General features: G+C 52.9%; 2 protein-coding genes across 4 annotated transcripts in view; one reads left to right on the top strand and one right to left on the bottom strand.

The window, feature by feature from the left end:
• Positions 1 to 298: 298 nt before the first annotated feature.
• ORM1 (orosomucoid 1) lies at positions 299 to 3,968 on the top strand. The gene is made up of 6 exons (XM_032635660.1): positions 299 to 459; positions 838 to 980; positions 1,228 to 1,298; positions 2,117 to 2,224; positions 2,369 to 2,472; positions 3,788 to 3,968. Exons 1-6 carry the CDS (start codon positions 343 to 345, stop codon positions 3,851 to 3,853), a joined length of 609 nt encoding a protein of 202 aa, XP_032491551.1. The 5' UTR covers positions 299 to 342; the 3' UTR covers positions 3,854 to 3,968.
• Positions 3,969 to 7,278: 3,310 nt separating this feature from the next.
• Positions 7,279 to 23,739, bottom strand: part of AKNA (AT-hook transcription factor) — a 45,936-nt gene continuing 29,475 nt past the window's right edge. Inside the window, exons 17-25 of one of the 3 annotated variants that reach the window (XM_032635656.1) lie at positions 22,984 to 23,195; positions 21,015 to 21,177; positions 17,861 to 18,037; positions 17,086 to 17,201; positions 16,283 to 16,429; positions 14,735 to 14,830; positions 13,037 to 13,153; positions 12,576 to 12,768; positions 7,279 to 8,393 (exon numbers count right to left, since the gene is read on the bottom strand). In XM_032635656.1, the coding sequence (XP_032491547.1) occupies positions 8,150 to 8,393; positions 12,576 to 12,768; positions 13,037 to 13,153; positions 14,735 to 14,830; positions 16,283 to 16,429; positions 17,086 to 17,201; positions 17,861 to 18,037; positions 21,015 to 21,177; positions 22,984 to 23,195 (1,465 nt within the window). In that variant the 3' untranslated portion in view covers positions 7,279 to 8,149. Of the gene's footprint in view, positions 8,394 to 12,575; positions 12,769 to 13,036; positions 13,154 to 14,473; positions 14,578 to 14,734; positions 14,831 to 16,282; positions 16,430 to 17,085; positions 17,202 to 17,860; positions 18,038 to 21,014; positions 21,178 to 22,983; positions 23,196 to 23,739 lie in introns of those variants that run through there. The other 2 variants (XM_032635657.1, XM_032635658.1) reach the window with 2 other exon arrangements.

Raw genomic sequence — 23,739 nt, 5'->3', positions numbered from 1 at the left:
GACAGGAATTGAATGAAAACAGGAGAGTTTGCTGACAGGCCCCTCTATCAATATCTAAACACATTAACTAATATCAGGCCGGCCCACATTCACCTTGGTTTTGAACAGCCAGACCTTTGGACCCTTGTAACTCCTCCAGGTCAGGGACCAAAATTAGACTTGCGGGCTTTACCTGTAGCTGGCTTTGTGGGATGCAGGGAAGCTTTTGTGTAAGACCTTTTCCAAGAGCTCACCAGATTGTGTCATAGCTGGCCTCCAGGGCCCCGCCCACAGCTACTTTAAAGGTCACTGGCACCCTCCAGCCACCAGTCTGCCTGGCGGCAGGTGCCTCGTGGTTTCAGCATGGTGCTGCCCTGGGCCCTCACCGTCCTGAGCCTCATTCCTCTGCTGGACGCCCAGAGTCCAGCGTGCGCCAACTTGACGGCGGTGGCGCCCATCACCAATGCCACCCTGGACAGGGTGAGTGCCCAAGTCCCTGAGTACCGTGGGCAGCTGCTTCCATCTCTGGGCTTCCCTTTGCCCTCCTGATGCCATCCTTTTCTATCCTGGGTCCTGGGGTGAAATTCTGACCAGCCTCTGGAGGCATTTCTTTGCCTCCAAACTCCGATGCCTCTTTGCAAGGTCCCTCAACAGGGAACAATTCTGCAGTGGGCAAGGAGGGGCTGCCCAGGGGTGAGGGTGGGGGTGAGGGGAGTGAGCTCTTACACGTCCACTCCTCATCTGGGGTCCCAGTCTCCTTGTTTGTAAAATGAGGGGAGAGATCTGCTGAGTCTCATCCCAGCTGACTCTCAAGGATTCAGCTCCAGCCTCCATCACCAGTTCCTGGCTTCTCCCCAGCTCTCTGGCAAGTGGTTTTATATCGGCTCGGCCTTCCGAAACCCCGAGTACAATGAGTCGGCTAGATCGATCCAGGCAGCTTTCTTTTACTTTGAGCCCAAGCACGCGGAGGACAAGATAATTCTCAGAGATTACCAGACCACGTGAGACCCCACACACCAATTCACCCTCAGCCTCAGCTTCCAGCTTCCACTCCCAGCTGCAGAAAAACCTTGAGCGAGTCCATCTTCCCTCCCGGCCTCAGCCTTCCCGTTGATGGACTAGGTGGGGAGGGATGGGGGGCATTGACTCCAACTGCCACCTGACTCTTGGCCCTCAATGACTGAGATGGGCGATCGTCCACTTCTTGACCATCTTACTGCTTTTCTCCCCTCTCCTGTCTGACTGTAGTGAGAACAAGTGCGTCTACAACTCCAGCTCCGTGACGGTCTATCGCAAGAATGGGACCTTGTCTACATACGGTAAGGCCCAGCCCTCAGGTGGAGGGCTGCTGTGTGGAGTGGGGAGATGGTGGGTTGTCCAGCCTAAAGACGGGGGCCTGGACTAAGGCCCTGGGGGCTTTGAACACAGAGAACATGGGACAGGCCCACCTTTTATATCTCTGTGGCCCCAGTGCCTGCACACAGCAAATAATCAGTAATAACTTCCAACATTGTTGAGCTCTTACTATGTGCCAGGCACTGTTTGAAGTGCTTTACATGGATTAATCCCCTTAATACTCACAAGCAACCCTAGGAGGACATTACAGTGACCAGATGAGGAAACAGAGATGTCAAGTAGTTTCCCCGAGGTCACACAGCTTATAATTAGAAATAGGATCTAAATCCCAGACTGGCTCCAGTCCTACCTCTCTGTCAACTACTCCTTATTTTCGGGGAAAACTCCTTATCTTCGGGGAGCTAAGGGTGGGAGCCTGCGTTGGGCAGGCAGTGACTTTGCCCATTTCCCCACCATCACTGCAGAGCACACAAATGCTGATGGAACTGAACAGACACCACTTTGCAGCCCCGAGGCTCCTGTCTGAGCTTGATTTCCTCGTCTGTAAAATGGGGAGAAAGGCTCTGACAGCCATGGTCCATGTGAGGCTCCTATGATTCCACACAGAGAGAGTGCTCAGTGCAGAGCCTGGCACACAGGAGGAGCGAGTGACCAGTGGCCTGAGACAACCCCTGGTCTTCACTGGTTGGCTGTGTGGCCCTGGGCACACCCAGGTTCCTCCCCCGTGAGACAGGAACTGTTGTGCCGCCCCCGTGGTCTCATCAGAGGCTCTCTCCTCCAGAGTCGGGTAGAGAGCACTTTGCTGACCTGCTGCTCACCAAGCACCCCAAGACCTTCATGCTTTCTGCCTCCTGGAATGGCAAGAAGAACGTGGGCATGTCCTTCTACGGTAAACACCTCAAACTCCCACTCCACCCAAGACTCACCCCAGGACCACCACTACTCGGGTGGGACCCCCAGCACCCCAGCCCTCCCTGGCCTCCCACTTAGGTCCCCCATCATCCTTACCCGGCCCCCTTGCTCCATCCTGTAGCCGACAAGCCAGAGGTGACCCAGGAGCAGAAGAAAGAGTTCCTTGATGCCATCAAGTGCATAGGCATTCACGAGTCAGAAATCACATACAGCGATGAGAAAAAGGTAAGTGCAAGGAGGACTGGGCAGTGGCCACCCTGAGGGTGGTCCCACCTTGGGCAGCCTCAGAGGCCCAGAGAGGGAAGCTGTCAGTCAAAGCTGCACAGCGAGGCAGGATATCCTGTTTAAGCACCTGCCTCACTGCAGGGCCCCCGGGTGATGGACGAGTGCCCAGGAGGGAAAAGTCACTGGGAATCAGGGAGGACGCCTGGAGCAGGTGGGGAGGATTGTAAAGGCTAACAGGAGGGGAAGAGCATAGCCAAGGTGTGGTGAACTTGGGAAAGAGACACGCACATGGGGAATGATCATTTACAGCTGCCTGCCACACCCCCAGGCTTCTAATGTCCGTGTGATGGGGAATCAGCCTTGTGGTTTTAGGTGTCACCCAAACTGCAAGTCCAGGACCACCGTCCCAATTTTTGCTGGAACTGAGCATTATCTGTATAATCTTCTTAATACTTTCCTTTAAACCTGTGTTAAATGCAAGGCTTTACATGGTCTTGTCCTGTGTAATAATATCTGAAATCACAGAGCTGATTTAAACTGGTTACAAAAACCAAAATCTGGTTACACGTTTGTGGATACATGTGAAATACTTTCATGATTATTAAAATAAAAACGTCTCCATCTAGACAGATTTGTGCCACCAGAGGTCATTTCCCGTGACCACCAGTGGCACAAATCATCCCCCGCTTTCGGGAACCCCGGGAAAAGGCGTATGAACACAGACAATGGAGTTGGTCCCGTGGCCAGCAGCCTGCTGCCCCCGTCCACTGGCGGGGGGACCTCAGACAGGCCGCAGGTCACCACGAGCCTCACTCTCGTCATCTTCAAAATGGTGTGAGGGGGCTTCCCTGGTGGCGCAGTGGTTGGGAGTCCGCCTGCCGATGCGGGGGACGCGGGTTCGTGCCCCGGTCCGGGAAGATCCCACACGCCGCGGAGCGGCTGGGCCTGTGAGCCATGGCCGCTGGGCCTGCGCGTCCAGAGCCTGTGCTCCGCAGCGGGAGGGGCCACAGCAGTGAGAGGCTCACGTACCGCCCAAAAAAAAAAAAAAAAGAAAAAGAAAAAAAAATGGTGTGAGGAATCCAGGAGATCAACAGAAGGGCATGGCAAGTCATAAGTGCTCAGACATGCCAGGTGTTAAGCGTTTGAGCCTCCATTTCAGAGGTGAGTAAGCTGAGACTCAGAGAGAGAGAATGACGTGCCCAGGGTCACCCAGCGGAAGCCCTGCTTGGGCTGGAGCTACAGTCCAGAGCTTACTTCCCTCTTCCCCAGAAGAACCCCCGCCCTCCCCCGATCATGTGCTGTCTTCTCCCACTAGGATCTGTGCGGGCCACTGCATATGCAGCATGAGGAGGAAAGGAAGAAGGAAGAGGAAGGGTCCTAGCATGGGGTTAGGACGCTGGGGACTCTGCGGGCCCACCCTCAGCCTCCGGCTCACCCTTCGTATCTCAGCTCTTTCCCTCAGTTGCATCAGTAAAGCGTCTGCTGTGGTACAGTCAGGTTGTCATTTGCTTGTTCGTTTGTTCACTCGTTCATTCATGTCGTGCCCGCCTCAGGTGAGCCACGGCCGACCACTGCCCTGAGTTGATCCTTGGTCGGAAGGGCCCTTGCTATAATTCCCAGCACGTGTGCCGGGAGGGATGACTATATGCACTGAGTGCTGTGGGAGCCCAGCACGGGAAAGCGTCCTTCTCCAGTGGGGAAGTCTGGGAAGGCTACCTGGAAGGGACATCTGAACCACTCTAGAAAGATTAGGAGCTTGATAACACCTGCTGTTCCCGCTGCAAGCCACAGATCTGTTTAAGGAACATCGAAGCGGAGGACCCTGAAGAGGAGTTCAGGTAGATAGAGGGTGGTGAGGACTCAGGGGTGTGGTGCTAACACAAGGGCCCTTACTTTACTATTTATCTATTTATTTATTTTTAAAAGATGAATCCGTTTGGTTTTATTTCTGCTCAATTCATGAGATATCGTCAAAATTTCACCATTCATATCAAAATTTCTCCCAGGTGTCACCAAGAAACTGATGATCAATATTTTTTAAAAGATTTTTCAAGAATCTTATCAGATCACATTGCGTTTCCTAAAGTAAATCCTTTCAGGAATGAAGGAAAGTTTCTCCTCTTAAGTACATGAAATAGAGTCTCTGTCACTTGATTATGAAGGTCACAGGGGTGCCTTGTTACCAAGTCAGGAAGCAGGCTGGCCCACGCACGGCAGCATCCCCGAGGAGCTGGGTCTGGAGGGAGAAGGAAAAGGAAATCAGACCTTAATCCTGAACCAATTAGGGTGCTTTCCACAGAGCACAAAATTCCACAATTTTGGTCTTGCTTACATACGAAAAAACCACACTCACCTGCCTAGTCTTCATCTGTAAGTAGATCCTCATCCATCATTAAATCAGGCGAAGTTGATTGCGGACACATCCGAGCATATGGACTGTGCCAGGCTTGTGCTCACCCACAGAATTACCTACCTAGAGCCCAGGGCTCCATCAGAGAAGGGAGTCTGCCTCAGCAAACAGTGGATACAAAAAGAGAGCAGTCTGAGCAGAAGGAAAACGCTGAGCTTATGCTACCTCAAAACGTCACCAGGGGGGACTTCCCTGGTGACACAGTGGTTGAGAGTCCGCCTGCCGATGCAGGGGACACGGGTTCGTGCCCTGGTCCGGGAAGATCCCACGTGCCGCGGAGCGGCTGGGCCCGTGAGCCGTGGCCGCTGAGCCTGGGCGTCCGGAGCCTGTGCTCTGCAACGGGAGAGGCCACAACAGTGAGACACCCGCGTACCGCAAAAAAAAAAAAAAAAAAAAAAAAATCACCAGGAGTTAAAATAAAAGACGCGTTGTTAGTCAGAAGTCCATGCAGGTGAGACAGGAGGGAGACTTGTGTAAACACGAGCACGTTTGGACCACCGTTCATTTCTTTCAGACTCAGCTGTATGTTTTCAGTTTTTCACCCAGCAAGGCTTGCCCAGTTTGGACACTGTTGAGGAGGAAACTGGTTTTAACGTCAGCACGTCACAGACAACCTCCCTTCCTGACGCCCCCTACTCCCCACGTGTTCCCATGTGTCTTCTTCAGCTCTGACGTAAGCCCGGGCCCCTGGGAAGGGCCTGGGGCTCGTTCACACTCGGGAACAAAATGGAAAGATCAGTCTTTCACTTTGCGAGGGAGCTGGGACGATCCTGACGAGAGTGGACATGGTGGGATAAAGGCATGGACAGGGCAGGAGTGAGGAGACCGCAGTTGGGGAGCAGCTGCCCTGAGGGCACCTGGTGAGCAAGTGAAATGCAGCAGAGGCCACAGGTCCTGTGGAGCGGCTCTGGAGGTCCTGGTACGAGATTGCAGGGGGACTCTCATCCGAGCTCCCTTTACTGTGTAGGGCCCTTACTTTAGAGGTCAGCCTGGCCATCTGGGGAGGCGAGTTAGGAGGGCCCAGACCGGAGGCAGGAAGACCTACACGGAGGCTGCTGTGAGCATCCTGGAAGAGGCGGGTGTCTGGGCCAGGGCAGGGGCAGGATGGGGGAGACTCGGAGGACTTGGGGCCAGGCCAGAGGAGCTGTGTGTCTCCATGAGGTGTCCCCAGAGTGCCCACCTGACACCCAGGAGGAAGGTAGGATACCTAGGGTAAGGTTGGTCCCTCGAATCCAGCGATCTTGCAAATGTGTTTGGAGCCCTCGCCATGGGGCCACGTCTGAAGCTGGCCCGCTTAGAGGCATAAAGAGGACTGAGCGTCTGAAGCCAGGATTCCAACAAGGAAGGATGGTCTCCTTCCAGACACAAGGGCTTTGTGATGGTCATGTGAGGGAAGCAGCACCACACAGGTGGCAGAGAAACTGGGCTGAATGATTGGAGTAATTCTATGTGCAAGCGTCCTAAGCCATTTGGAGTGACAGGACCATAACCCTGGCTCCTGACACCCAGTCCTGTGGCTCACGGGCCAGTGTCTTCCAAAGAGCCACAGACCCAAGACTTCAGCATCCTTTGTTCAAAGCTGCAGCCATGTTGTGCCCAGGGCACGGAGGCTGGAGACACTGCTCTGGCCCCCCACCTCGGGCTCCCCCTTCCCATCCACCTTCCCATGAGGTTGTGGACCTGGAGGCTCAGAACCAATAAGAAATCTCCCATCTCAGCAAGACGCTGTTTTCAACTCTCCTGAGAAGGATCAGCTGGAAAATGAAATAGAAATGAGTCCTGGAGGGCCGGGAGAAGCAAGTGAGATGAGAGCTAGGGAAGACTGAAGAAAAGGCCAAGGGAAGGGGAAGCAGGAGCTGGGGAGGAAAAAGTCATGGAGGTTTAAGGAGGAAAAAACAGTGACAAAGTGTATGGACTTTGGAGTCAGACCATCGTGAGTTCGCGCATTCGGAACCTCAGTCTCCTCGTCAATAAAATGGGCACACAGTGGGTCACTTAGCTCAAGGATTGGCCTCTAGGAGGCGCTCGGTAAATGGCAGCTGTTGTTGCTGTTTGCTGCCAAAAGGAGCACTGGAAAGAGAGTCCGGGCTCGTGCTCTTGCAGACACCAATTTGCTGTGTGTCACATAAAAGAAGCTTGGTCAGACGGCCTCTCCTCGCAGGCCCCTCCAGTGGAAAGCTTTATGGTTCTGAGGGGGAAAGTTGGAGAGACAGAAGGCACTGAAGGGAGGTAGGCAGGCAGTCTGGAAATGTGCACCCAACCGGTCCCTCGGCGGAGGGCTCCACTTGGCACCAAATCTTTCACCCCACAAACTTGACTTTAGAAACCACAAGTGGATGACACACACCACAGATGTGGGCGGCTTTGGGAATGTTTTTGGTTTTGGCTTTCATTTCTTAAGATCAATATTCACTCTTCTTTATTTGCTCTCATAACGAAAATAGATTTTTTAATGTCCCAAATATACAAATATCACTGACGCACACACATTCCAGAAAAGCTGAAGTCTGAGCTGCTACAAGGTCAGGGAGCAGGAGATGGCCTGGTCTCATGGCCACAGACAAGGACCTGGCAGGAAGCTGGCCACTGGCTCAATTCCACGGGGGTCCCAGGGGAGAGCCGGGGGTCTCGGGATGAGGTACTGAGGGGGACCATGGTGGATGGCTTTCTGGGCCCTCCGGGGGGTGTCTCCATCCCAGCAGACCCACGGGAAAGGCCTCTCAACCATGGAGAAGCTGGGTGTGTGTCATCCTGAGATATCCCAATGGCCTCAAAGTGCCCCACTGACCACCAGTCACCAGGAGAAAGGTCTCCGCCACATCCTTCCCAGAGACACCTACTCTGGAGTGGCTGGTCACAGGTGGTGGACAAGTTTTCGCCAGAGACCCTGGCCCTGTCCCTTCTTATCTGGTCTCCTAAGAAGGATCCAAGACCAGGAAAATGCTTCAGTTTGAAAAAAAGGAATCTGTCCATCCGTATATAAAATACATATTGTTAGCCGGAGATGGACAAATGCAGGACCAGGAGCCTCCCAGAGATGGCATCTGGACAGATGGTGGCCTCAGTCCCAGCAACTCCTTCAGGGCTGGTCCCTAGGAAGTGACTTCTCTGGAGGACCAGCTGACACCCTTTCCGTTCTGGAAACACGGAGGCTGAGCAGGCAGGGCCGGTGGGGAGGGAGCCCTCCTCACGAGGGTCTGCGGGGCTTCCAGGGCGACAGGGACTGCCCACCCCTGCCCACCGTGCGTCTCTGAGCCTTGAGCGCAGTCAGAAGAGGCAGGAGCCCCGCAGGCCGCGGGCCTGGCGCAGGTCGGCCGACAGGGAACGGCTCATGAGCTTGGTGGTGGAGCGGACGCTCTCGGCAGCCTGGACCGCTCGGCTCAGGGCCTTGTTGAGCTCCTCCAGGTCCAGCTGGATGGAGTGCCGGGGTCTCCCGGCCGGCCGAGAGGAGACTGCGGGGGGCCACTCGGCAGCTGCTCGGGCTGAGGTAGGTGCTGCAGGCGCGTAGTACCTGGGGAGAGACGCGAGTGCGTTCGCTGACCGCGGAGAGGGCTGGGGGCTTCTCAGCCCCAGCTCGGCCCCTACATTCTGAGTCTCAGTTTCTTCACCTCTAAAATGGGAAAAAGGACCCCCGCTGAGGGATGTGTTAGAGGGGTGAAGCAAGGTAAACGGGAGTGCCTGAACCAGAACAGTCCTCAAAAAATGGTCCGTTTCATCTACCCGTTCATTGAACAACTGCTAATGGAACATATATGTGCCAGCCAGTGCACTAGGGCCTGAGGTCACCATGGTGAATGAACAACACCAACCCCGCCCGCCGCCTTCTTGGAGCTTCTAGTCTGAGAGCCTGGGAGACCAGGCTCACCCCAGGCTCTGGAGCAAAGCCCCTTCATCAGAGAGGTCATGTATGGAGCCCTATTTGTCAGGTGTGGAACGCTGGAGAAACGTGATAATAATAATTAGGATTCTGCAGGAGTGAGAGGGTCTGGCTCCACCCATTCCCCCCAGCCTGGTCCTGCAGGAATGTACGGTGTTGTTTAAAAGTTCTGGGGGGGCTTCCCTGGTGGCGCAGTGGTTGAGAGTCTGCCTGCCGATGCAGGGGACACGGGTTCGTGCCCCGGTCCGGGAAGATCCCACATGCCGCGGAGCGGCTGGGCCCGTGAGCCATGGCCGCTGAGCCTGTGCGTCCAGAGCCTGTGCTCTGAAACGGGAGAGGCCACAACAGTGAGAGGCCCGCGTACAGCAAAAAAAAATAAGTTCTGGGAAAAACCGGCTGAGGAGCCGTGAGCTGAAGCACAGGTTTCTCCAAGAAATGACTACTGCATTCCTCCAAGGATGCCAAGTTTAGGGTTCAAAGAAACCGATGCTGGGCAAGAAGAGGGCGTGGCACCTGTGGAGTAAAGTGTGTAGGAAAGAGAGGGACAAAGAAGCATGTTCCCTAAATAGAGCAGGAACGGGTTTAGGAGAACCTGGCCGGAGACATTCACTGGTGTTTTGCTTGGCACGCTGTAAACTCTGGTCTTATTCCTGACCCTCCACTTTCTAAATCGCATTATTGCACAGCATGAAAAAAGGGCTTTGCTAGGATCTGAACAGATGTCTCTCCAAACAAGATGTACAAATGGCCAACAAGCACATGAAAAGACGCTCAACATCATTAGCCAGCAGGGAAATGCAAATCAAAACCACATGAGATGCCACTTCACACACTCCCCACTCACTGGGTGTCCTCAGAGACACTCACTGCTAAAAGCAAAAAGATAGCAATGAGTGTCTGTGAGGATGTGGGGAGACCGGGACCCTCAAACACTGCTGGTGGGAGTGTAAAATGGCGCCACTGCTTTGGAAAGCGGTTCCTCAGTTAAACACGGCGCCTGGCCTGGGGCTGGCATCCTCATCCGCAGGACCCGTTTGCCAGGCTCTGAGATAAGTCCCTTACCAGCACTGTCTTGATTATTCGGTAGGTACTTTTATACTTATCTTACAGATGGGCAAAGTGAAGCTCGGAGAAGCTAAGTGATGCAGGAAGCTCCCCAGATCCTGGCCACCAACCAGCACGACCATGAACAAGCTACATCATTCTCAAGGGGTCCGTTCCTCCATGGAAAACAGCCATAGTTAGCTACCTCCCAGGGTAGATCCAATAGGAAAATTCAGGTTAAAAGCTCTGGGTGCCCGGTGCTCTGTAAATGTCAGCTACTGAGGACTCCCCCAGAGTCAAAGAGCTGGAAGGAGCAGTACTGGATTTAAACCCAGAGCTAATTAGCTCCCAGGAGATGCTGATACGTGTCATCTGAACTGAATGAATGGGCTTCTTGAATCCAGTTCCCTCCCTTAAGGGCAGACTAGCTGGTGTAACTACTGGGTTCCCACACACCCCTGCCTTCTGATAATTCTGACGACCAGCTTGGCCTGAAAGTTACCCCAAACTCCCCCTAGGGCAGAAGCTACAAAACAGAACAAACAACAACCAAGAAACCCCCCAAAACGAAAAAACTAGCTAGAAAGCCTCTGGTGCAGAGGCTATAACGTGGCTGGCCAGCAGGCGGCAGCACAGGCCCATTCAGCTTTCTAAGGGTTCCTGGCCTCAGCCACTGAGCATGCTCGGTCCTGCTGATGGGCAGCTGGAGAAACTTCAGGGGGGCATCAGCCCCAATTCCAGTAGCATTAGAAGCACTATGGTTACTGGCCACCTTCTAAGTACTATGGGCTTGCTATGCATCAGTTCATTTAATCCTCACCACAACCCATTTCACAGAAGGAAAAACTGAGGTACAGGGGCAAAGCGACCTGCTGGCCTGGTCTGTTGGGCACTAAAGCTCAGGGTCTGTCCCCTTCCCCACGGCCTGTCCAGGCCTGAGGACACCAACCTGGCTAGTTCTGCCCACAGGTCTGAGCCTGGAAGGATCTGGAATGGCCTCAGAAGTAGAGACCCATGGCTACCGTGGACGCTCAGAGCTTTCTCCCGGGCCACCAAATTCCAGGCAAACCCTTTCCTGTCCAACGAATCAGAGGCCTGAGCAGGCAGTACGGCCTCTCTTAACTGCTGGAGCGGAGGGTTCCTTAACAACCCACCCCATCTCAGCTGAGAGGAAAGCAAGAAACCGGGCTGCAGGCAGGACTCCTCGTGGAGCTGGATGGAGCCTGGGCCTCTGCTCCTGCCAAGCGCCAGCCCTGATGGAAACTCCGGCCTCTTGCTGCTCACAGACACAGGCTTCTGACAACACACCACTGAAGAGGACCCCCGACCCAGTCATTTTACAGTGAGGGACACTGAGGCATAGAACTAGCGGATGACAGTCAGGAGAAGGAGAAAGATCTCCTAATTCCAGGGTCCAGGCCTTCTTTTCCTGCACAATCCCGTCATGTTGAAGCCACCTTTCCTCATTTTCTCCTCTTACTAATGACAATACTAACAGCAGCAGCATTTGCTGTGATGACAAAAGCTGCCGTTTATTCAGCAAAGAGCATTTGCTGGCACCGCACTACGAACCCCACAAACAGCTCGTGGGGCTCTCGCCACCTGCCTCATTCAATCCTCATACAACTGTACGCGACTGAGACTCTGACCCCATTTAACAGATGGGAAAAGCGAGGCTCAGAGAGGAAGTAGCTTTACCAAGGCCACACCACTAATAAGCGGCAGACCGGATTCCAATACAGCTCTGACTCTAAAACCTGGCCCATTTCCGCCTCAACTGCTGTGCTTTTTCTGTCTTGACTGATGGTACGTCCAAATCCACGTAAAAAGTGATTGCTCCTCTGGCCGTGGACCTGACCAGTATGCCTATAAACTGTCAAGGCCATCGGGAACAAGGAACATCTGAGAAACTGTCTCAGCCAGGAGGAGCCTGAGAGATGTGACAACTAAATGCACGTGGTAACTTGTGGGGTGGGGGGGATCCTGGAACAGAAAAAGCACTTCAGGTAAAAACTAAGAAACCTGAACGAACTGTGGACTTTAGTTAATAACAATGTATTAATCATGGCTCACTAACTGCACTATACCATATCAAGGTGAGAAGTTTATAACAGAAGAAACTGTGTTTGGGGGGTGGTGTAGGAGAACTCTCTGTGTTATCTGTTCCATTTCTCTATAAATCTAAAACTGTTCTAAAAATAAAGTCAGGGCTTCCCTGGTGGCGCTGTGGTTGAGAGTCCGCCTGCCGACGCAGGGGACACGAGTTCGTGTCCCGGTCCGGGAAGATCCCACATGCCGCGGAGCAGCTGGGCCCATGAGCCATGGCCGCTGAGCCTGCACGTCCGGAGTCTGTGCTCCGCAATGGGAGAGGCCACAGCAGTGAGAGGGCCGCATACCGCAAAAAAAAAAAAAAAAAAAAAAAAAAAAAAAAATTCTAAAAATAAAGCCTAGTTTTTGAAAAAGTATTACTTGCTCTCTGAGAAGCCCCATAAGGAGATGGAAGATGGTTAAGGTCCTAGGTGCCCCTGAGGCTGTAAGAGGTCAGGGCCCTCTGCCAGCCTCCTTCACTGCTGGGTCCCCAGGGCCAAGCACTCTCACTGGTGCCCAGAGAGCATTCAGGGTTTGTTGAGTGACTGTATGAGTGTTGGCGGGGGGAAACACAGGACTGACTACTCAGTGCCCGAGTTCTCAGCTACCCAATTCAGGTCTGAATGCTAATTGTTAAGCGATTCAGACAGAAAGGCTAGGAGGGTTGGAACGGAAGGTTCTTACACAGTGGCTGATGGATAAGGCACGAGGGGAACCGAGGAGACGTAGGCAAAGGCAGGAGGGGCTGGTGCTGAGGGCGCGGCAGCCAGATACCACAGTGCAGGAGGCGGCCCGGGTGACGACCCTGTCCGCTTGCTCCTTTGTTTGGGGCTGGAGGTAGAAGATGCGTTTCTCCTGGTGGTGGCCATTTCCGGTGCTGTCAGGGAGGGACACCAGAGAGACACAGTCTCACCACTTGGGAAGATCCAACAGAGAACAGAGGGTCCTCCCAGCCCCACCAGCCCCATTAGAGCTGGACACGGGGCCGGCCATGCCGGGAGTGCCTTGCTTTGGGGAAGCCAACTCTCATCCAGTTTGCTCCATCCCAGACTGCGCAAGCTGCCACCCCGGCTAAGTGCCCCCTCCCAGGGGCCCACACTGGAATCCAGGGGAGCTGGGGGAAGAGACGGAGCATCTGTCCCTACCAGAGCTGGCTGAGTCTGGGCCCTCCCCCTTGGAGGAGGACCCAACTCGACCACACAGGGGACATCGCTGGGTCTCAGTGTGAGATGGTCCCAGTGGGTCCTTGGTGCCAGCATCACCTGGAAGAGGAGGCAGAGACGTCAGGAGAGGATTATGTCTAAGTCACTGGGCCCCCACAAGCCTCCCGCAGCACTGAGCTTCCCTCAGGGACCACTGCAGAGGAGACAAGCGGCCCCCACTGGGTGACAGCAATATTGATGGTAACCATGACATTGAGAGGCATCTCCTGAGCCAGGCCCTCTGCTCAGGGTCTTCATGCATTAGTTGACCAAATCCAACAAGCCACTGGTCTAGCTACCATCATCACTCCCCCATTTTACAGATGGGCAAACTGAGGCTCCAAAAGGTTGAATAATTTGCCAAGTCTCAGAGCTGGGAAGCAGTGGTCCTCTGTCTGATCTCAAGCCTGGTTCTCCCGACTGGAGCCCTTGTACCTATGGGTCATCCTCCACAGTGACACAGGCCCACTCTCCAGGTGGGACCAGCCCACAACGGCCCCTGGGCACCAGGGCGAGTCAGTGGAGGCCTAGTGAGCAGAAGGAGAGTGGGCATCCTGGTTCTCTTCCTGTACAAATCCTCAGCACCACAACTGGGAGAATTCCAGGGTCCATCTGCTTCTCCTTCAGGCCTCAGCTCAGCGTCACTCCCTCTGGGAAGTCCCCCCACCCACCCGGCTGAGTTATGTGCTCCCCCACCCCAGTTCTGACCATTCTGTTTCATCTGCTTAGCTAAAGAGTTTGTTAGGGACAAGGCCCAGGGCCCAGTATGGGAAGGTGCTGAATTAATGAATGAGTGGTAGGCTTATTGGGACTCTAGCAAAGGCGCAGCCATATAGTGGTGAAGAGCCAGGGCTTTAGAGTCACAAAGACCTGGGTTCAAATCCTGACTCTACCACTCGTAAGTTGTGTGCCCTTGGGCAAGTTACTTAACTTCTCGGAGCCTCAGTTTCTTCACTCATATAATGGACATAAGTCATAAAATGTGCAAAACCTACTTCATAGGTTGTGAGGATTAATGTTAGTACAACCCTTAGCATGTTGCCCTGTATATAGTAACGGCTTACTAAATGACAGCCCTATCACTATCATCATTATTGCTTGAAAGGGCCTCAGAGACCATCTCCAAACCTTTCATTATGGATGTGGAGCCTGAGGCTCAAGGACGTTAAGGAACTTGCCTAATGTCACACAGCGTGTCGGTGGCAGAACTGGGACTAGAACCTGGTGTCCATATTCTCAGGCCACTTCTCTCCCCACTACTCTTCCCCTAAACTCTTGGGTTTGGGGGAAAGAGTGAGGAGTGGAGGGAGGACAGAGGGGAGATAAGACAATCAGTGCTGCCAGCCCCCCTGCTGCTTGCACCCCTCCCCGCATCAGGACCTTCTGGAATCATGTTCATGTCTTCTCTATGTCAAGGTGAAGGAGAGCGGCTTCAGGCAAAGCACCTGGAGGAATAGATGTGAGGGCAGGACTCCCTGGGAGGGCTAAAAAGACCAGAAAAATAATCTCTTTCCCTTGTCTGTATCTTGACCCGCGCACAGCTCAGGGTGGCCCATGTCTGGCCCAACTGCACCCCCAAGGCCAAGGGCAAGAAGGTGCAGCCTCATAGCCTTGGCCGCTTCTTCAGGTACCATCCCCTACCTGGATCCTCTGTCCTAGCGGGTCGGCAGTGGGGACAGGAGACTGGGCCACTGCCTCTTGGGACAGTCTTGGGGGTCAGAACATGGTACTCCTGGCCTGGGGAAGAAACCATGACAGTCAGTGTCAGTTGGGCGTGGTTGCAGAATGGGGGACGATTTAGAAGAAGGATCTCTGTCCTCTTCCTCCAGATGGTTTAACAGTCTCCCTCTCGATCTTTTTCTCATACACACACACACGTGCACACACATGTGATATGCGTGCATAAATGTGTAGCTATGTAATTGTGTATGTACATATACATAAAAACACGTTTATTTGTCTGTTTATTATAAGCTCTCTCCAGACTCCTGTTTCATCTCAGATCCTATTTAGGGACCAGCTGCCTAGTTCTTGATACACAGAAGCAACCAACAAATGCAAGCTCAGTCAGGATTGGAGAGCAGGCCAGGAAGACATGACAAGCAATGACACAGTGTGACGCTACTCCCCCATACCCCGGCTTGCTGGTTAGGATTAGAATGGTTTGGGCGTGGAGTCAGTGGTGTTTTCTCTGTGCTCCAAGCAGCTGGGAAATAGGGATAGTCATACTGTGGGTTTCATAGGCTTGGTGGGAGGACTGAATGGGGTCATACCCGTGAGGTATCCTGCCCCGCGCCTGGCAGATGTCAAGTGCTCAAGGTCATCAGAAGGTTGGACAGGGTCTTGGGTCTGCACCCAGCCCTGCCATCCCGTGCCTCGTCCATCCCTGAGTCTCAAATAAGACCTTCAGAATGTTGCCTGATTAATTACTTTTGCTCTCCCCTCTGCCGTGCAGGGTCCCCACTTTATACTCTGTGTGTGTTGCATTGGGGCCCCTGGACGCGCTGCTGCTTTCACTTCTAACCCTCGGCTTCTATCTGCTCTGCTGGGAGACACTGTATCTCATTTCCTGCCTTCTCTGCATCGTATCTGAGGTTAACAGCCCTCCCTCCCAGTGAGGTATGGGTGAGAGCCACGGCTGTAATTTACTTACTATAATTCACACATTTACTATAATTGCTTATTTGTTACTGGTCTTCTCTGCTATGCAGTCAGATTCATGAAAGCAGGAGCCGTATCCGTATTTGTTTTAATGTTAAGCACTCTGAAATCCTACTATGTGTCACCTCAAGCCTTACTATGTGCCGGGTACCCAGTTTGTGAGACACGGGGCCCCCTGGGGAATCAGAACCTTAAGGCAGTCCAGGAGTGATTCCGTGTTCATCTTGTCACCCAGGTCCTGCAAACATCAAGCTCTCCTTAAACCGCTTCATGAATGACCAGCTGAACGGGCTTCCCCAGAACCAAGCATGGGCCCCGACAAAGGGGAGGCCTCAGAAACCGTTTGCTGAGTGGACGAATAAACAAACGCACCCAGATTCAAAGAGACAATACTCCCTGATGTTTCTGTATCACACAACTCATAAAAAAAGATAGTATTTCAATGGCCCACTGGCTAAATGGAAGAGCCTTCTCAGGACAGAGACCAACCCGGGGACCATGCCCACCCAGCGCCCCCTCCTGGCCCACCTGTGTATTGGCCCCGGAAGGTGACCCTCTCTGGCCGACCGGTGCTACCCACTCCTCTCCTTCTATTCCGAGCTGCCTGTGGACTGTCCTCGGTGGTCTTGCCCCTCTCAGAGAACAGCCTGGGGGAGGCTGGCTCAGATTCGGAACCTGAGGTGGAAAGAGGGGCATCAGAGGGGGAGGGGGTGGGGGGTCACATAGTTTAGGGAGTGGGTGGATCACGAGTTCCGGCTCTGGGGCAGACTTAGATTTTAAACCCAGCTCTGCCCCTTAGTAATCACAGCTGACATATCTGGACCCCTGGCCTTGTGCTAAATGCTTGGTATGCTTCATGTCACGTACCCTCACAGCAACCCCAGGAGCGGACGCTATTATCACTGCACTGTTAGCTGTCCGTTTAACTGTGCAGGGCAGGTGAACAACCTGGCCAAGGCCACACAGCTAGAAAGGAGTGAGCTGGGGCCCCTGATTCCAGAGCCGTATTCCTTCAGGCAAGGCCCTTGTGCTTCCGGGCTTTGGTGTCCTGATCTGCAGAACGTGGATAATACGACCCATCTTGCAGTGACGATGGAGCAAGATGGTACACACATACACAAAGCCCTTACGGAGACCGCAGCTCGTAGTACGTGCATAGATACTGCTGCTGTCATTAGAAGTACGTGGTATTTCAGAGCACTACAACTACCTAAAAAAGACACCCGAAACCTGCAAGTTTCCTCTAGGGCTGTTGCTGTAGTCCCTGACCACTTAGCCAGCATGTCCAGACCGTGGCCTCCAAAAATCAGTCCAGGCGGGTGGTCACTTACTCAGGGACAATCGAGGCACCTCCCGAGGCACCAAGGAGGACCTGGCTTGCCTCCTTCCTGCGGGGACTGCTTGCTCTGCACCCCCAGGCTCACCAGACAATCTCTCTGTGGATCTACTAGCAAAAGGGAGAGAGAGAGAGATGATGTCACTGGATGAGGTTTCATGCAGCCTTTAAAGATGATCGGTGAGAAGCCCAACCCAGAGAAACGCTTATAACATGAGGAAAGAGGAGAATACGAAAGTCAAAACCAAAGACTCTGCAGTCAGACTCATAGAAAATGGCTCTGAGCCTCTCTGCCCCTCAGTTTCCTCATCTGTCAAATGGGGATAATAGGAGCAATGACTTCAGAGGGTTGTTGGAAGGATTGATGAGACAACGTCCATTAAAAACGTTAACGTAGTGCCCTCCAATAGAAATACTCAGAAGTTAGTTAGTTAAAGATGATTTTATAAGTCATCACAAGTGAACAGCTGCTGAGTGAGTGGGTGAGAGGGTGAGCGTCCTGAAAATGTTCTGGCTCTGCACTTGGGTGATGAGTTCAGGGATATTCACTGTATCATGCTTTATCATTAACACATATGTTTAATATATTCTTCTATGTATCAAATATCACATGGTAAAAAAAAAAGTAAGAGTGAATGAATGAGTGAATACGCGAGAGAGGGATGAGGCTGTGCCTGTGTCCGCATGTCTGGGGAGAGCCAGAGGTCGGCCAACTCGACCCTCTGTAGCTCCCACCAGGGCACAGGGGCGGGAGTTTGGGGTTCACCCACCTGCCATAATGGGACCCCCAAGTGGCTGAGGAATCAGCTGGCTGGTCCCGGGCCCGGGCGGGGTGGTCAAAGTTGGACGCTGGGCGCTTCGGGCTGCCCTGGAGGTGCTGGTGCAGGCTGTCCTCCAGCCGGAGCCGGAGCCGGGATACCTCTTCTTGCAGCTCACGGATGGCCTGGCTGGGGTGGGGGGGTGGGGACAGGAGAAAGGACAGATGCACAGTGAACACAACTGCGGCCGCCGCCTGAGTGCTGCCTGGATGCCAGGTCTTTGTCCTTTTCCAGCAGGCACCGTCCAACTCTGCTGTCGGTGGATTCTCGAACTTCCCTGTGTGTCCGCTTTTCTTGCTACACATCGTGACACCCCTCTGAGTTCATGTCCCTCCCCGCACATTTGGTGAGCAAAGCAGAACCTTCTTTGAGGTTTACCCAACCTAGCATGCAGAGCCTCTGAGTAACTGTTCTGAAGCACCAGTGACAAATTCTCAAGACAGAGATGAGGATGCAGAGAAGAAAGGGCATTGGCTCAAGGTGCACTTTAAAATTTCAATTCTGACCGGCCTCGGCCCCCGGGGCTGCCCTCCCCTTCCTCAACCTCTGTCTGTAGAAACCCTAACTATCTGTCCAGGCCTGGTTTCTTCCCGCCTTTGCTCAGCACCCCCTCCTGGGTTCCCCCAAACATTTCCTACGTTGTTCAAGCCCATCTCCCTGCTCCTGGCGGAAGATGCTTGTTTATCTGTCTCCTCAACCAGACAGTGAGCCCCTGGCAGGCAAGGAGTGGGCCTCCCCATCTCACAACCCCTGAGACCACATAGATGCTCCGAGAATGGCACTGAGCTGGCCTCCAGGCTCCCAGAGGGAGCAGAGTAAATGTGTGTGTGTGGAGAAGGGACAAAGAGACACACGGTGCTTCCCATCACCAACTGAATGTGAGCAGGCTGGAAGCTGCAGGGGTGCCACAGGCAAGGCTGCTGTCATGCTGGGGAAGCCCCCAAACACAGCCCAACCTGTGATTGGCAAGGTATCTCACGAGCCACTAGCATCTTGGGAGTAAATCCTGTTTGCATTTCTCCCCGATCGGTCCCTGAATCTCTAGGGTCTCATTCTGAGGGTGTCGCTGGCACTGCAGCAGCTAATTCTACCCAGGCACTGCTACACACAAACCCCCCTACACACGGGGCATCAGAGTCCGGGCTGGGCACGGCCGTCCTCCAGGCTGAGGCAAGCTCTACGTCTACTGTTCGGACCAGCTTCCGGGGTGAGGGCTCCCCTCAGGGTTAGTTCTTTCCTGGTGGCCCCTGGACTCTTGGTGCTGGCTTCAGCAGACATCAGCCTTCAGATGGGTGCACAGAGGAGGTGGGAGACCTCCCTCTGGCTATGGCCTGGCGCTTGTGCGTCTAAGGGCAGTTGGTTCCCCTGGCAATTCCCAGGGCAACGCTTGTTGGGGTTTCCAAGGCAAACCATGAGGGTGGCGGCTGCAGGAGAGTGAGAACTCCGGTCACCAGTTAACCCCTGAAAGGCAGGGCTGAGGCCCCGTGATGGGTGTAGGACTGGGGCGGCTCTGGCTCCCTGTCCAGGCCAAAGGCCGCTGAACGAGAGCCTGGGATTTGGAATACCCCCTTAGGCGTCACTTGTCCTCTCTGGCTTGTTTCTACCAGGATCTCGGTCTTCCTGACCTAATCCTTTAGTGACTGAGTGCCAGATGGCACTTATAAGTCATCTTTCCCTGCAATTTTACTCCCCCTTCCTAGGTTCCCCATCTCCGCATCAGCATCCAACTGGTTGGCCAGCCAACAATCTGAGTCATTCTAAACCTTTCTCTTTCCCTGAACACCTCAAAAGTTAACCAACTCCCAAGTCCTGTGGGCCCAATGCCTAATTATCTCTTTTCAAATGCACCTCCCTTCCCTCCCCACTGGCCCCATAACCTCTCTCCTGGGTGCGGCAGCCTTCTCAGCAATCCCCTGGCCTCTATTCTCACCCTCACAGTGGTCAGAGAATTCTTTCTAAAACGTAAACCCAACCACGCTTCTCCCTGGCTTAAAGCCTCCCTCATTGTCCTTAGATGAGACTTTCTGCATTCATGAATATTCAGTGAGCACCTTTCCTGAGCAGAGCCATCATCCAAACTTCTAACCACATGTGTCTGAGGCCCTCCGAGATCTCCCCCAGGTCTCCCTGTCTTCCTCTCTGCTTTTGTTGTTTAACACCCCACCTCATACTTGAGGATCCCGCTATAATAAACATTTGGTGCCTAAAAGGTGGCGGGCACTCTCTCACCTCTAGGCCTTTGCACATGCTGCTCCCTCTTTGCACATGCTGTTCCCTCTGCTGGGATATTCTTCCATCTCTCTCCCTTCCGGTCTCAGCTGAGATACCACTTCCTCCAGGAAGCCCTCCCTGAAGCCTCTGACTGGGCTAGATGCCCCTTCTCTGTGCTCCCACGGTCCTTCAGCCCTGTGCCATCACACTGGGGGTGCAACCACCTGTTTCTTGGTCCATCCTACAAGATGGTGAGCCTTACGAGCTCAAGGACTGTCTTGCCCACTATTGTATTCCCAGGGGCTGGCATACTGTAGGTAAATAAGCCTCTCATTCCCCTGTAGATATCAGAGGAGACTGCAGGAGTGCACTTACTCAACTCAGGCCTGGAAGCCAACACCCCAACCCAACAAAGGCCTGTGATTGATTATTGGCCAAAAGCTACTCAGAGGAGAAGTAAGAGGACTGACTAATCTCTTTTCCCATTTCTGTTTAATGAAGCAAGGAGAAAACTTTCTCAGTAGAAAAACTGCACTTGGATTAAAGATTAAAAATTGAAAAAACTGTCCCTTCTCGGTTCATACAATGAATGCATAAACTGCAGAAAACACACCCCTGGGAAGTGCAGACCTGTCTTGGAAGGGAAATGTTGGGGGACAGGCAGAGGGGTCTTAGCACCAGCAAGGTGAACCTCTAGGTCATTTCCCACCGGCTGGAGAAGTGTCCTCAGAATCTAGATCAATGACATCCCACAGGAGCAGCCCTGAGCTGGGAGGCAGGATGCCTGGGTCCGCCTGGCCTCAGCACAGCCACCACTGGATGGAGACCCTAGAAAGCCCGTGCTTCCCGGCTCTATGATGAGCTTGAATCCGCAGCACCCAAGTATGCAACTTACTCTCGCCCCGTCCTGGTGAGGAGGAAGGTGGAGGTGGTCTCTGCGGGCCCATGGGGTGGAGCGGCGGCTGCAGGGGCCAGGGTCGGGGGTGGGCTGATGGTCGCGCCATGGGGGAGCTGCTCAGAAAGCTGCTTTCGGCCCTTGAACTCTGAGCCAGGGACCACTAGGGAGGCAGAAAGGGGTCAGAGTGAGTTCACACAGAGAGGACCCTTGAAGTGAGAACCTGTGCGGGTGGAAGGGTGCTGGGGGTGAAGAGATGGGGCCCGGCTGAGGTCATGAATGAAGTCCCTATTGAGGTCGATGACCCTCAAAACAGGAAGAAGATGTGGTTTTTGCTGGGAGCAAAGTGGGCCTGCAGAGCTGTTTATAACTAGATTATCCTCCACCACCCACCATTTCGGCATCAGATCCAAGTCTCCAGGGCCTGCCCCCTACAAAGAGCCCCCTGCTCCTCCATGAGGGTCCCCAGACTCTGTGCATCACCAGGGTGCTCTGGGACTGGCTTCGGAGCCTCACCTCCCTCTGAAATTAGTCACACCTTTGCCTGTGCGCATGTTTCTTGGGGGAGCATTCAAAACTTTAACTAGCCTCTCAAAGGGATGGGTGACCAGAGGTTACAAACCACTCATCTGGCCCATGCATTAAAACAACGAGCCCTTGGAAAACGAATCAGCGATATAGAAAGGAACAAACTATTGATTCATGGAGCAATCTAGAAGAGTCTCCAGAAAAGCATGCTGAGTGAAAAAGAAGCCAATCCCAAAAGGTTACATATTATACGATTCCATTGCTATAACGTTCTTGAAATGGCAAAATTACAGAAATGGAGAACAGATTAGTGGTTACCAGGAGTTAAGGAGGGGGTGACTGTGTCTATAAAAGGGCAACATGAGGGACCCTGAGACGCTGGAAACGTTCTGTGTCTTGACTGAATCCATGTCAATATCTGGTTGTGACATTGCTCTATGGTTTTGCAAGATATTATTATTGGGAAAAACTGGGGGAAGGATCTCTGTGTATTATTTCCTACAACTGCATGTGACTCTTTAATTAATTAAACTTTTAACTAAAGTTAAATTTCAAATTTTTAAATGGTGAACCTTAAGAGGCAGAGCTAATCTGAGAACAGTGGTTACCTTTGGGAGGTGTGGGAGTGACTGGGAAGGGCTTGAGGGGGGTCTGGGCTTCTAATCGTGTTGAGTTTCTTGGTCTGTGGTCACTTTGAGAAAATTCATCAATTTATATTCTTTCCTGTATGTTTTATTTCAATAAAAAGTTCACAAGCATTTTTTAAAGGTAAAAAATGAAATCACAGATTTTATAGACACAGTGTTCATGACATGGTGTTTAGTGAAAAAAAGGAGGTTACTGGGACTTCCCTGGTGGTCCAGTGGTAAAGAATCCACCTTCCAGTGCAGGGACGTGGGTTCGATCCCTGGTCGGGGAACTAAGATCCCCACATGCCGGGGGGCAACTAAGCCTGCGCGCCACAACTACTGAGTTCGTGCGCCTCAATGAGAGAGCCCGCGTGCCACAAACTACAGAGGTCACATGCTCTGGAACCCGCGCACCACAACTAGAGAGAAGCCCACGCCGCAACGAAGACGATGTGTGCTGCAACTAAGATCCGATGCAGCCAAAAAAAAAAAAAAAAAAAGGAGGTTATTAAACATTCACGTATAATATCCCATTTCCATTTTAAGTATTTGTAAATAAACACACACATACCGACAAAGAAAACAGCTCACAGGTTCTACACCAAAATGTCAGCAGCGACGGTTTTTAGCTTATTATTTTATCTTTTGTTCCCTTTTGTCCACCTTACCTGCAATTTCAAATTTTCCTACAATGAACCTGTAAGATATTTTGCATCTAAAGGGCAATGCAAGTTTTCTTATGGATTTGATTTTTTTAACCCATGCAATCCAGCCACCCCCAGGTTCTGGCCAACCCAGATGCATCCACTCACCCATCTCAGCCACCAGTGCCCGCTCCAGGCAGAAGCTGGGTGCCCTCTGCCCGAGAGGACTGTCCTGGCCAGGTGGGAGCCTCTGGGCTCGGTTCCTGGGTATGATGGGCTCAGAGGCTCTTCTGGGTACCGGAAGACCCCTGGTCTGGCGGTGGGAGGTTGCATCTCGGGGCACAGACGGAGTGAAAGACTGGGCTAATGTCCCTCGGGTGCTGGGAGACCATGGAGAGAGAGACACGCTGAGGTCACACAGAAGGAGGCCACAGTCGCCGAGACCCTCCACATGCTAAACCATGAACTCCTGTCCTTTGGGACTTGGCACCCCTGGCAGTACAGTATTTCTGAGGATGCACCCCCATTATACATGCATTTTCTTTATAAACTGCAGAAGTGTACATCTGCCTACTCACACAAAATTATAAAGCTCAACTTAGTTTTTAGATAATATACAAAGAAATAAAATTTGTAATCCTTCCTTCCCCGGCAGCCCTGCGTAGCCCGAGGGGCCTGCATCCAGCTTTGGAGACTATCACTGTACCTGGTGGCTGTCATGCCACCCTCCCTACAGACCTTATTCATTCACCATTTCATCATTCATTTGCTCAACAAATATTTATTTCCCGGTCTGTCGATGATTGGCGGAGTGACACTGGGCAAGTCGCTTTCCCTTTCTGAACCTTAGTTCCCCTCTATCAATAAGATAGGGGAAATGAACCATCCTTGGGGGGATGAAGTGTGGGCTCTGAGAACGCCCAG

The sequence above is a fragment of the Phocoena sinus genome, chromosome 6 (assembly GCF_008692025.1).
Source record: "Phocoena sinus isolate mPhoSin1 chromosome 6, mPhoSin1.pri, whole genome shotgun sequence".
In the NCBI taxonomy this organism is placed as follows: Eukaryota; Metazoa; Chordata; class Mammalia; order Artiodactyla; family Phocoenidae; genus Phocoena; species Phocoena sinus.
Note: the sequence above shows the minus strand (reverse complement) of the source record. Positions and strands in the feature narration are given on the sequence as shown.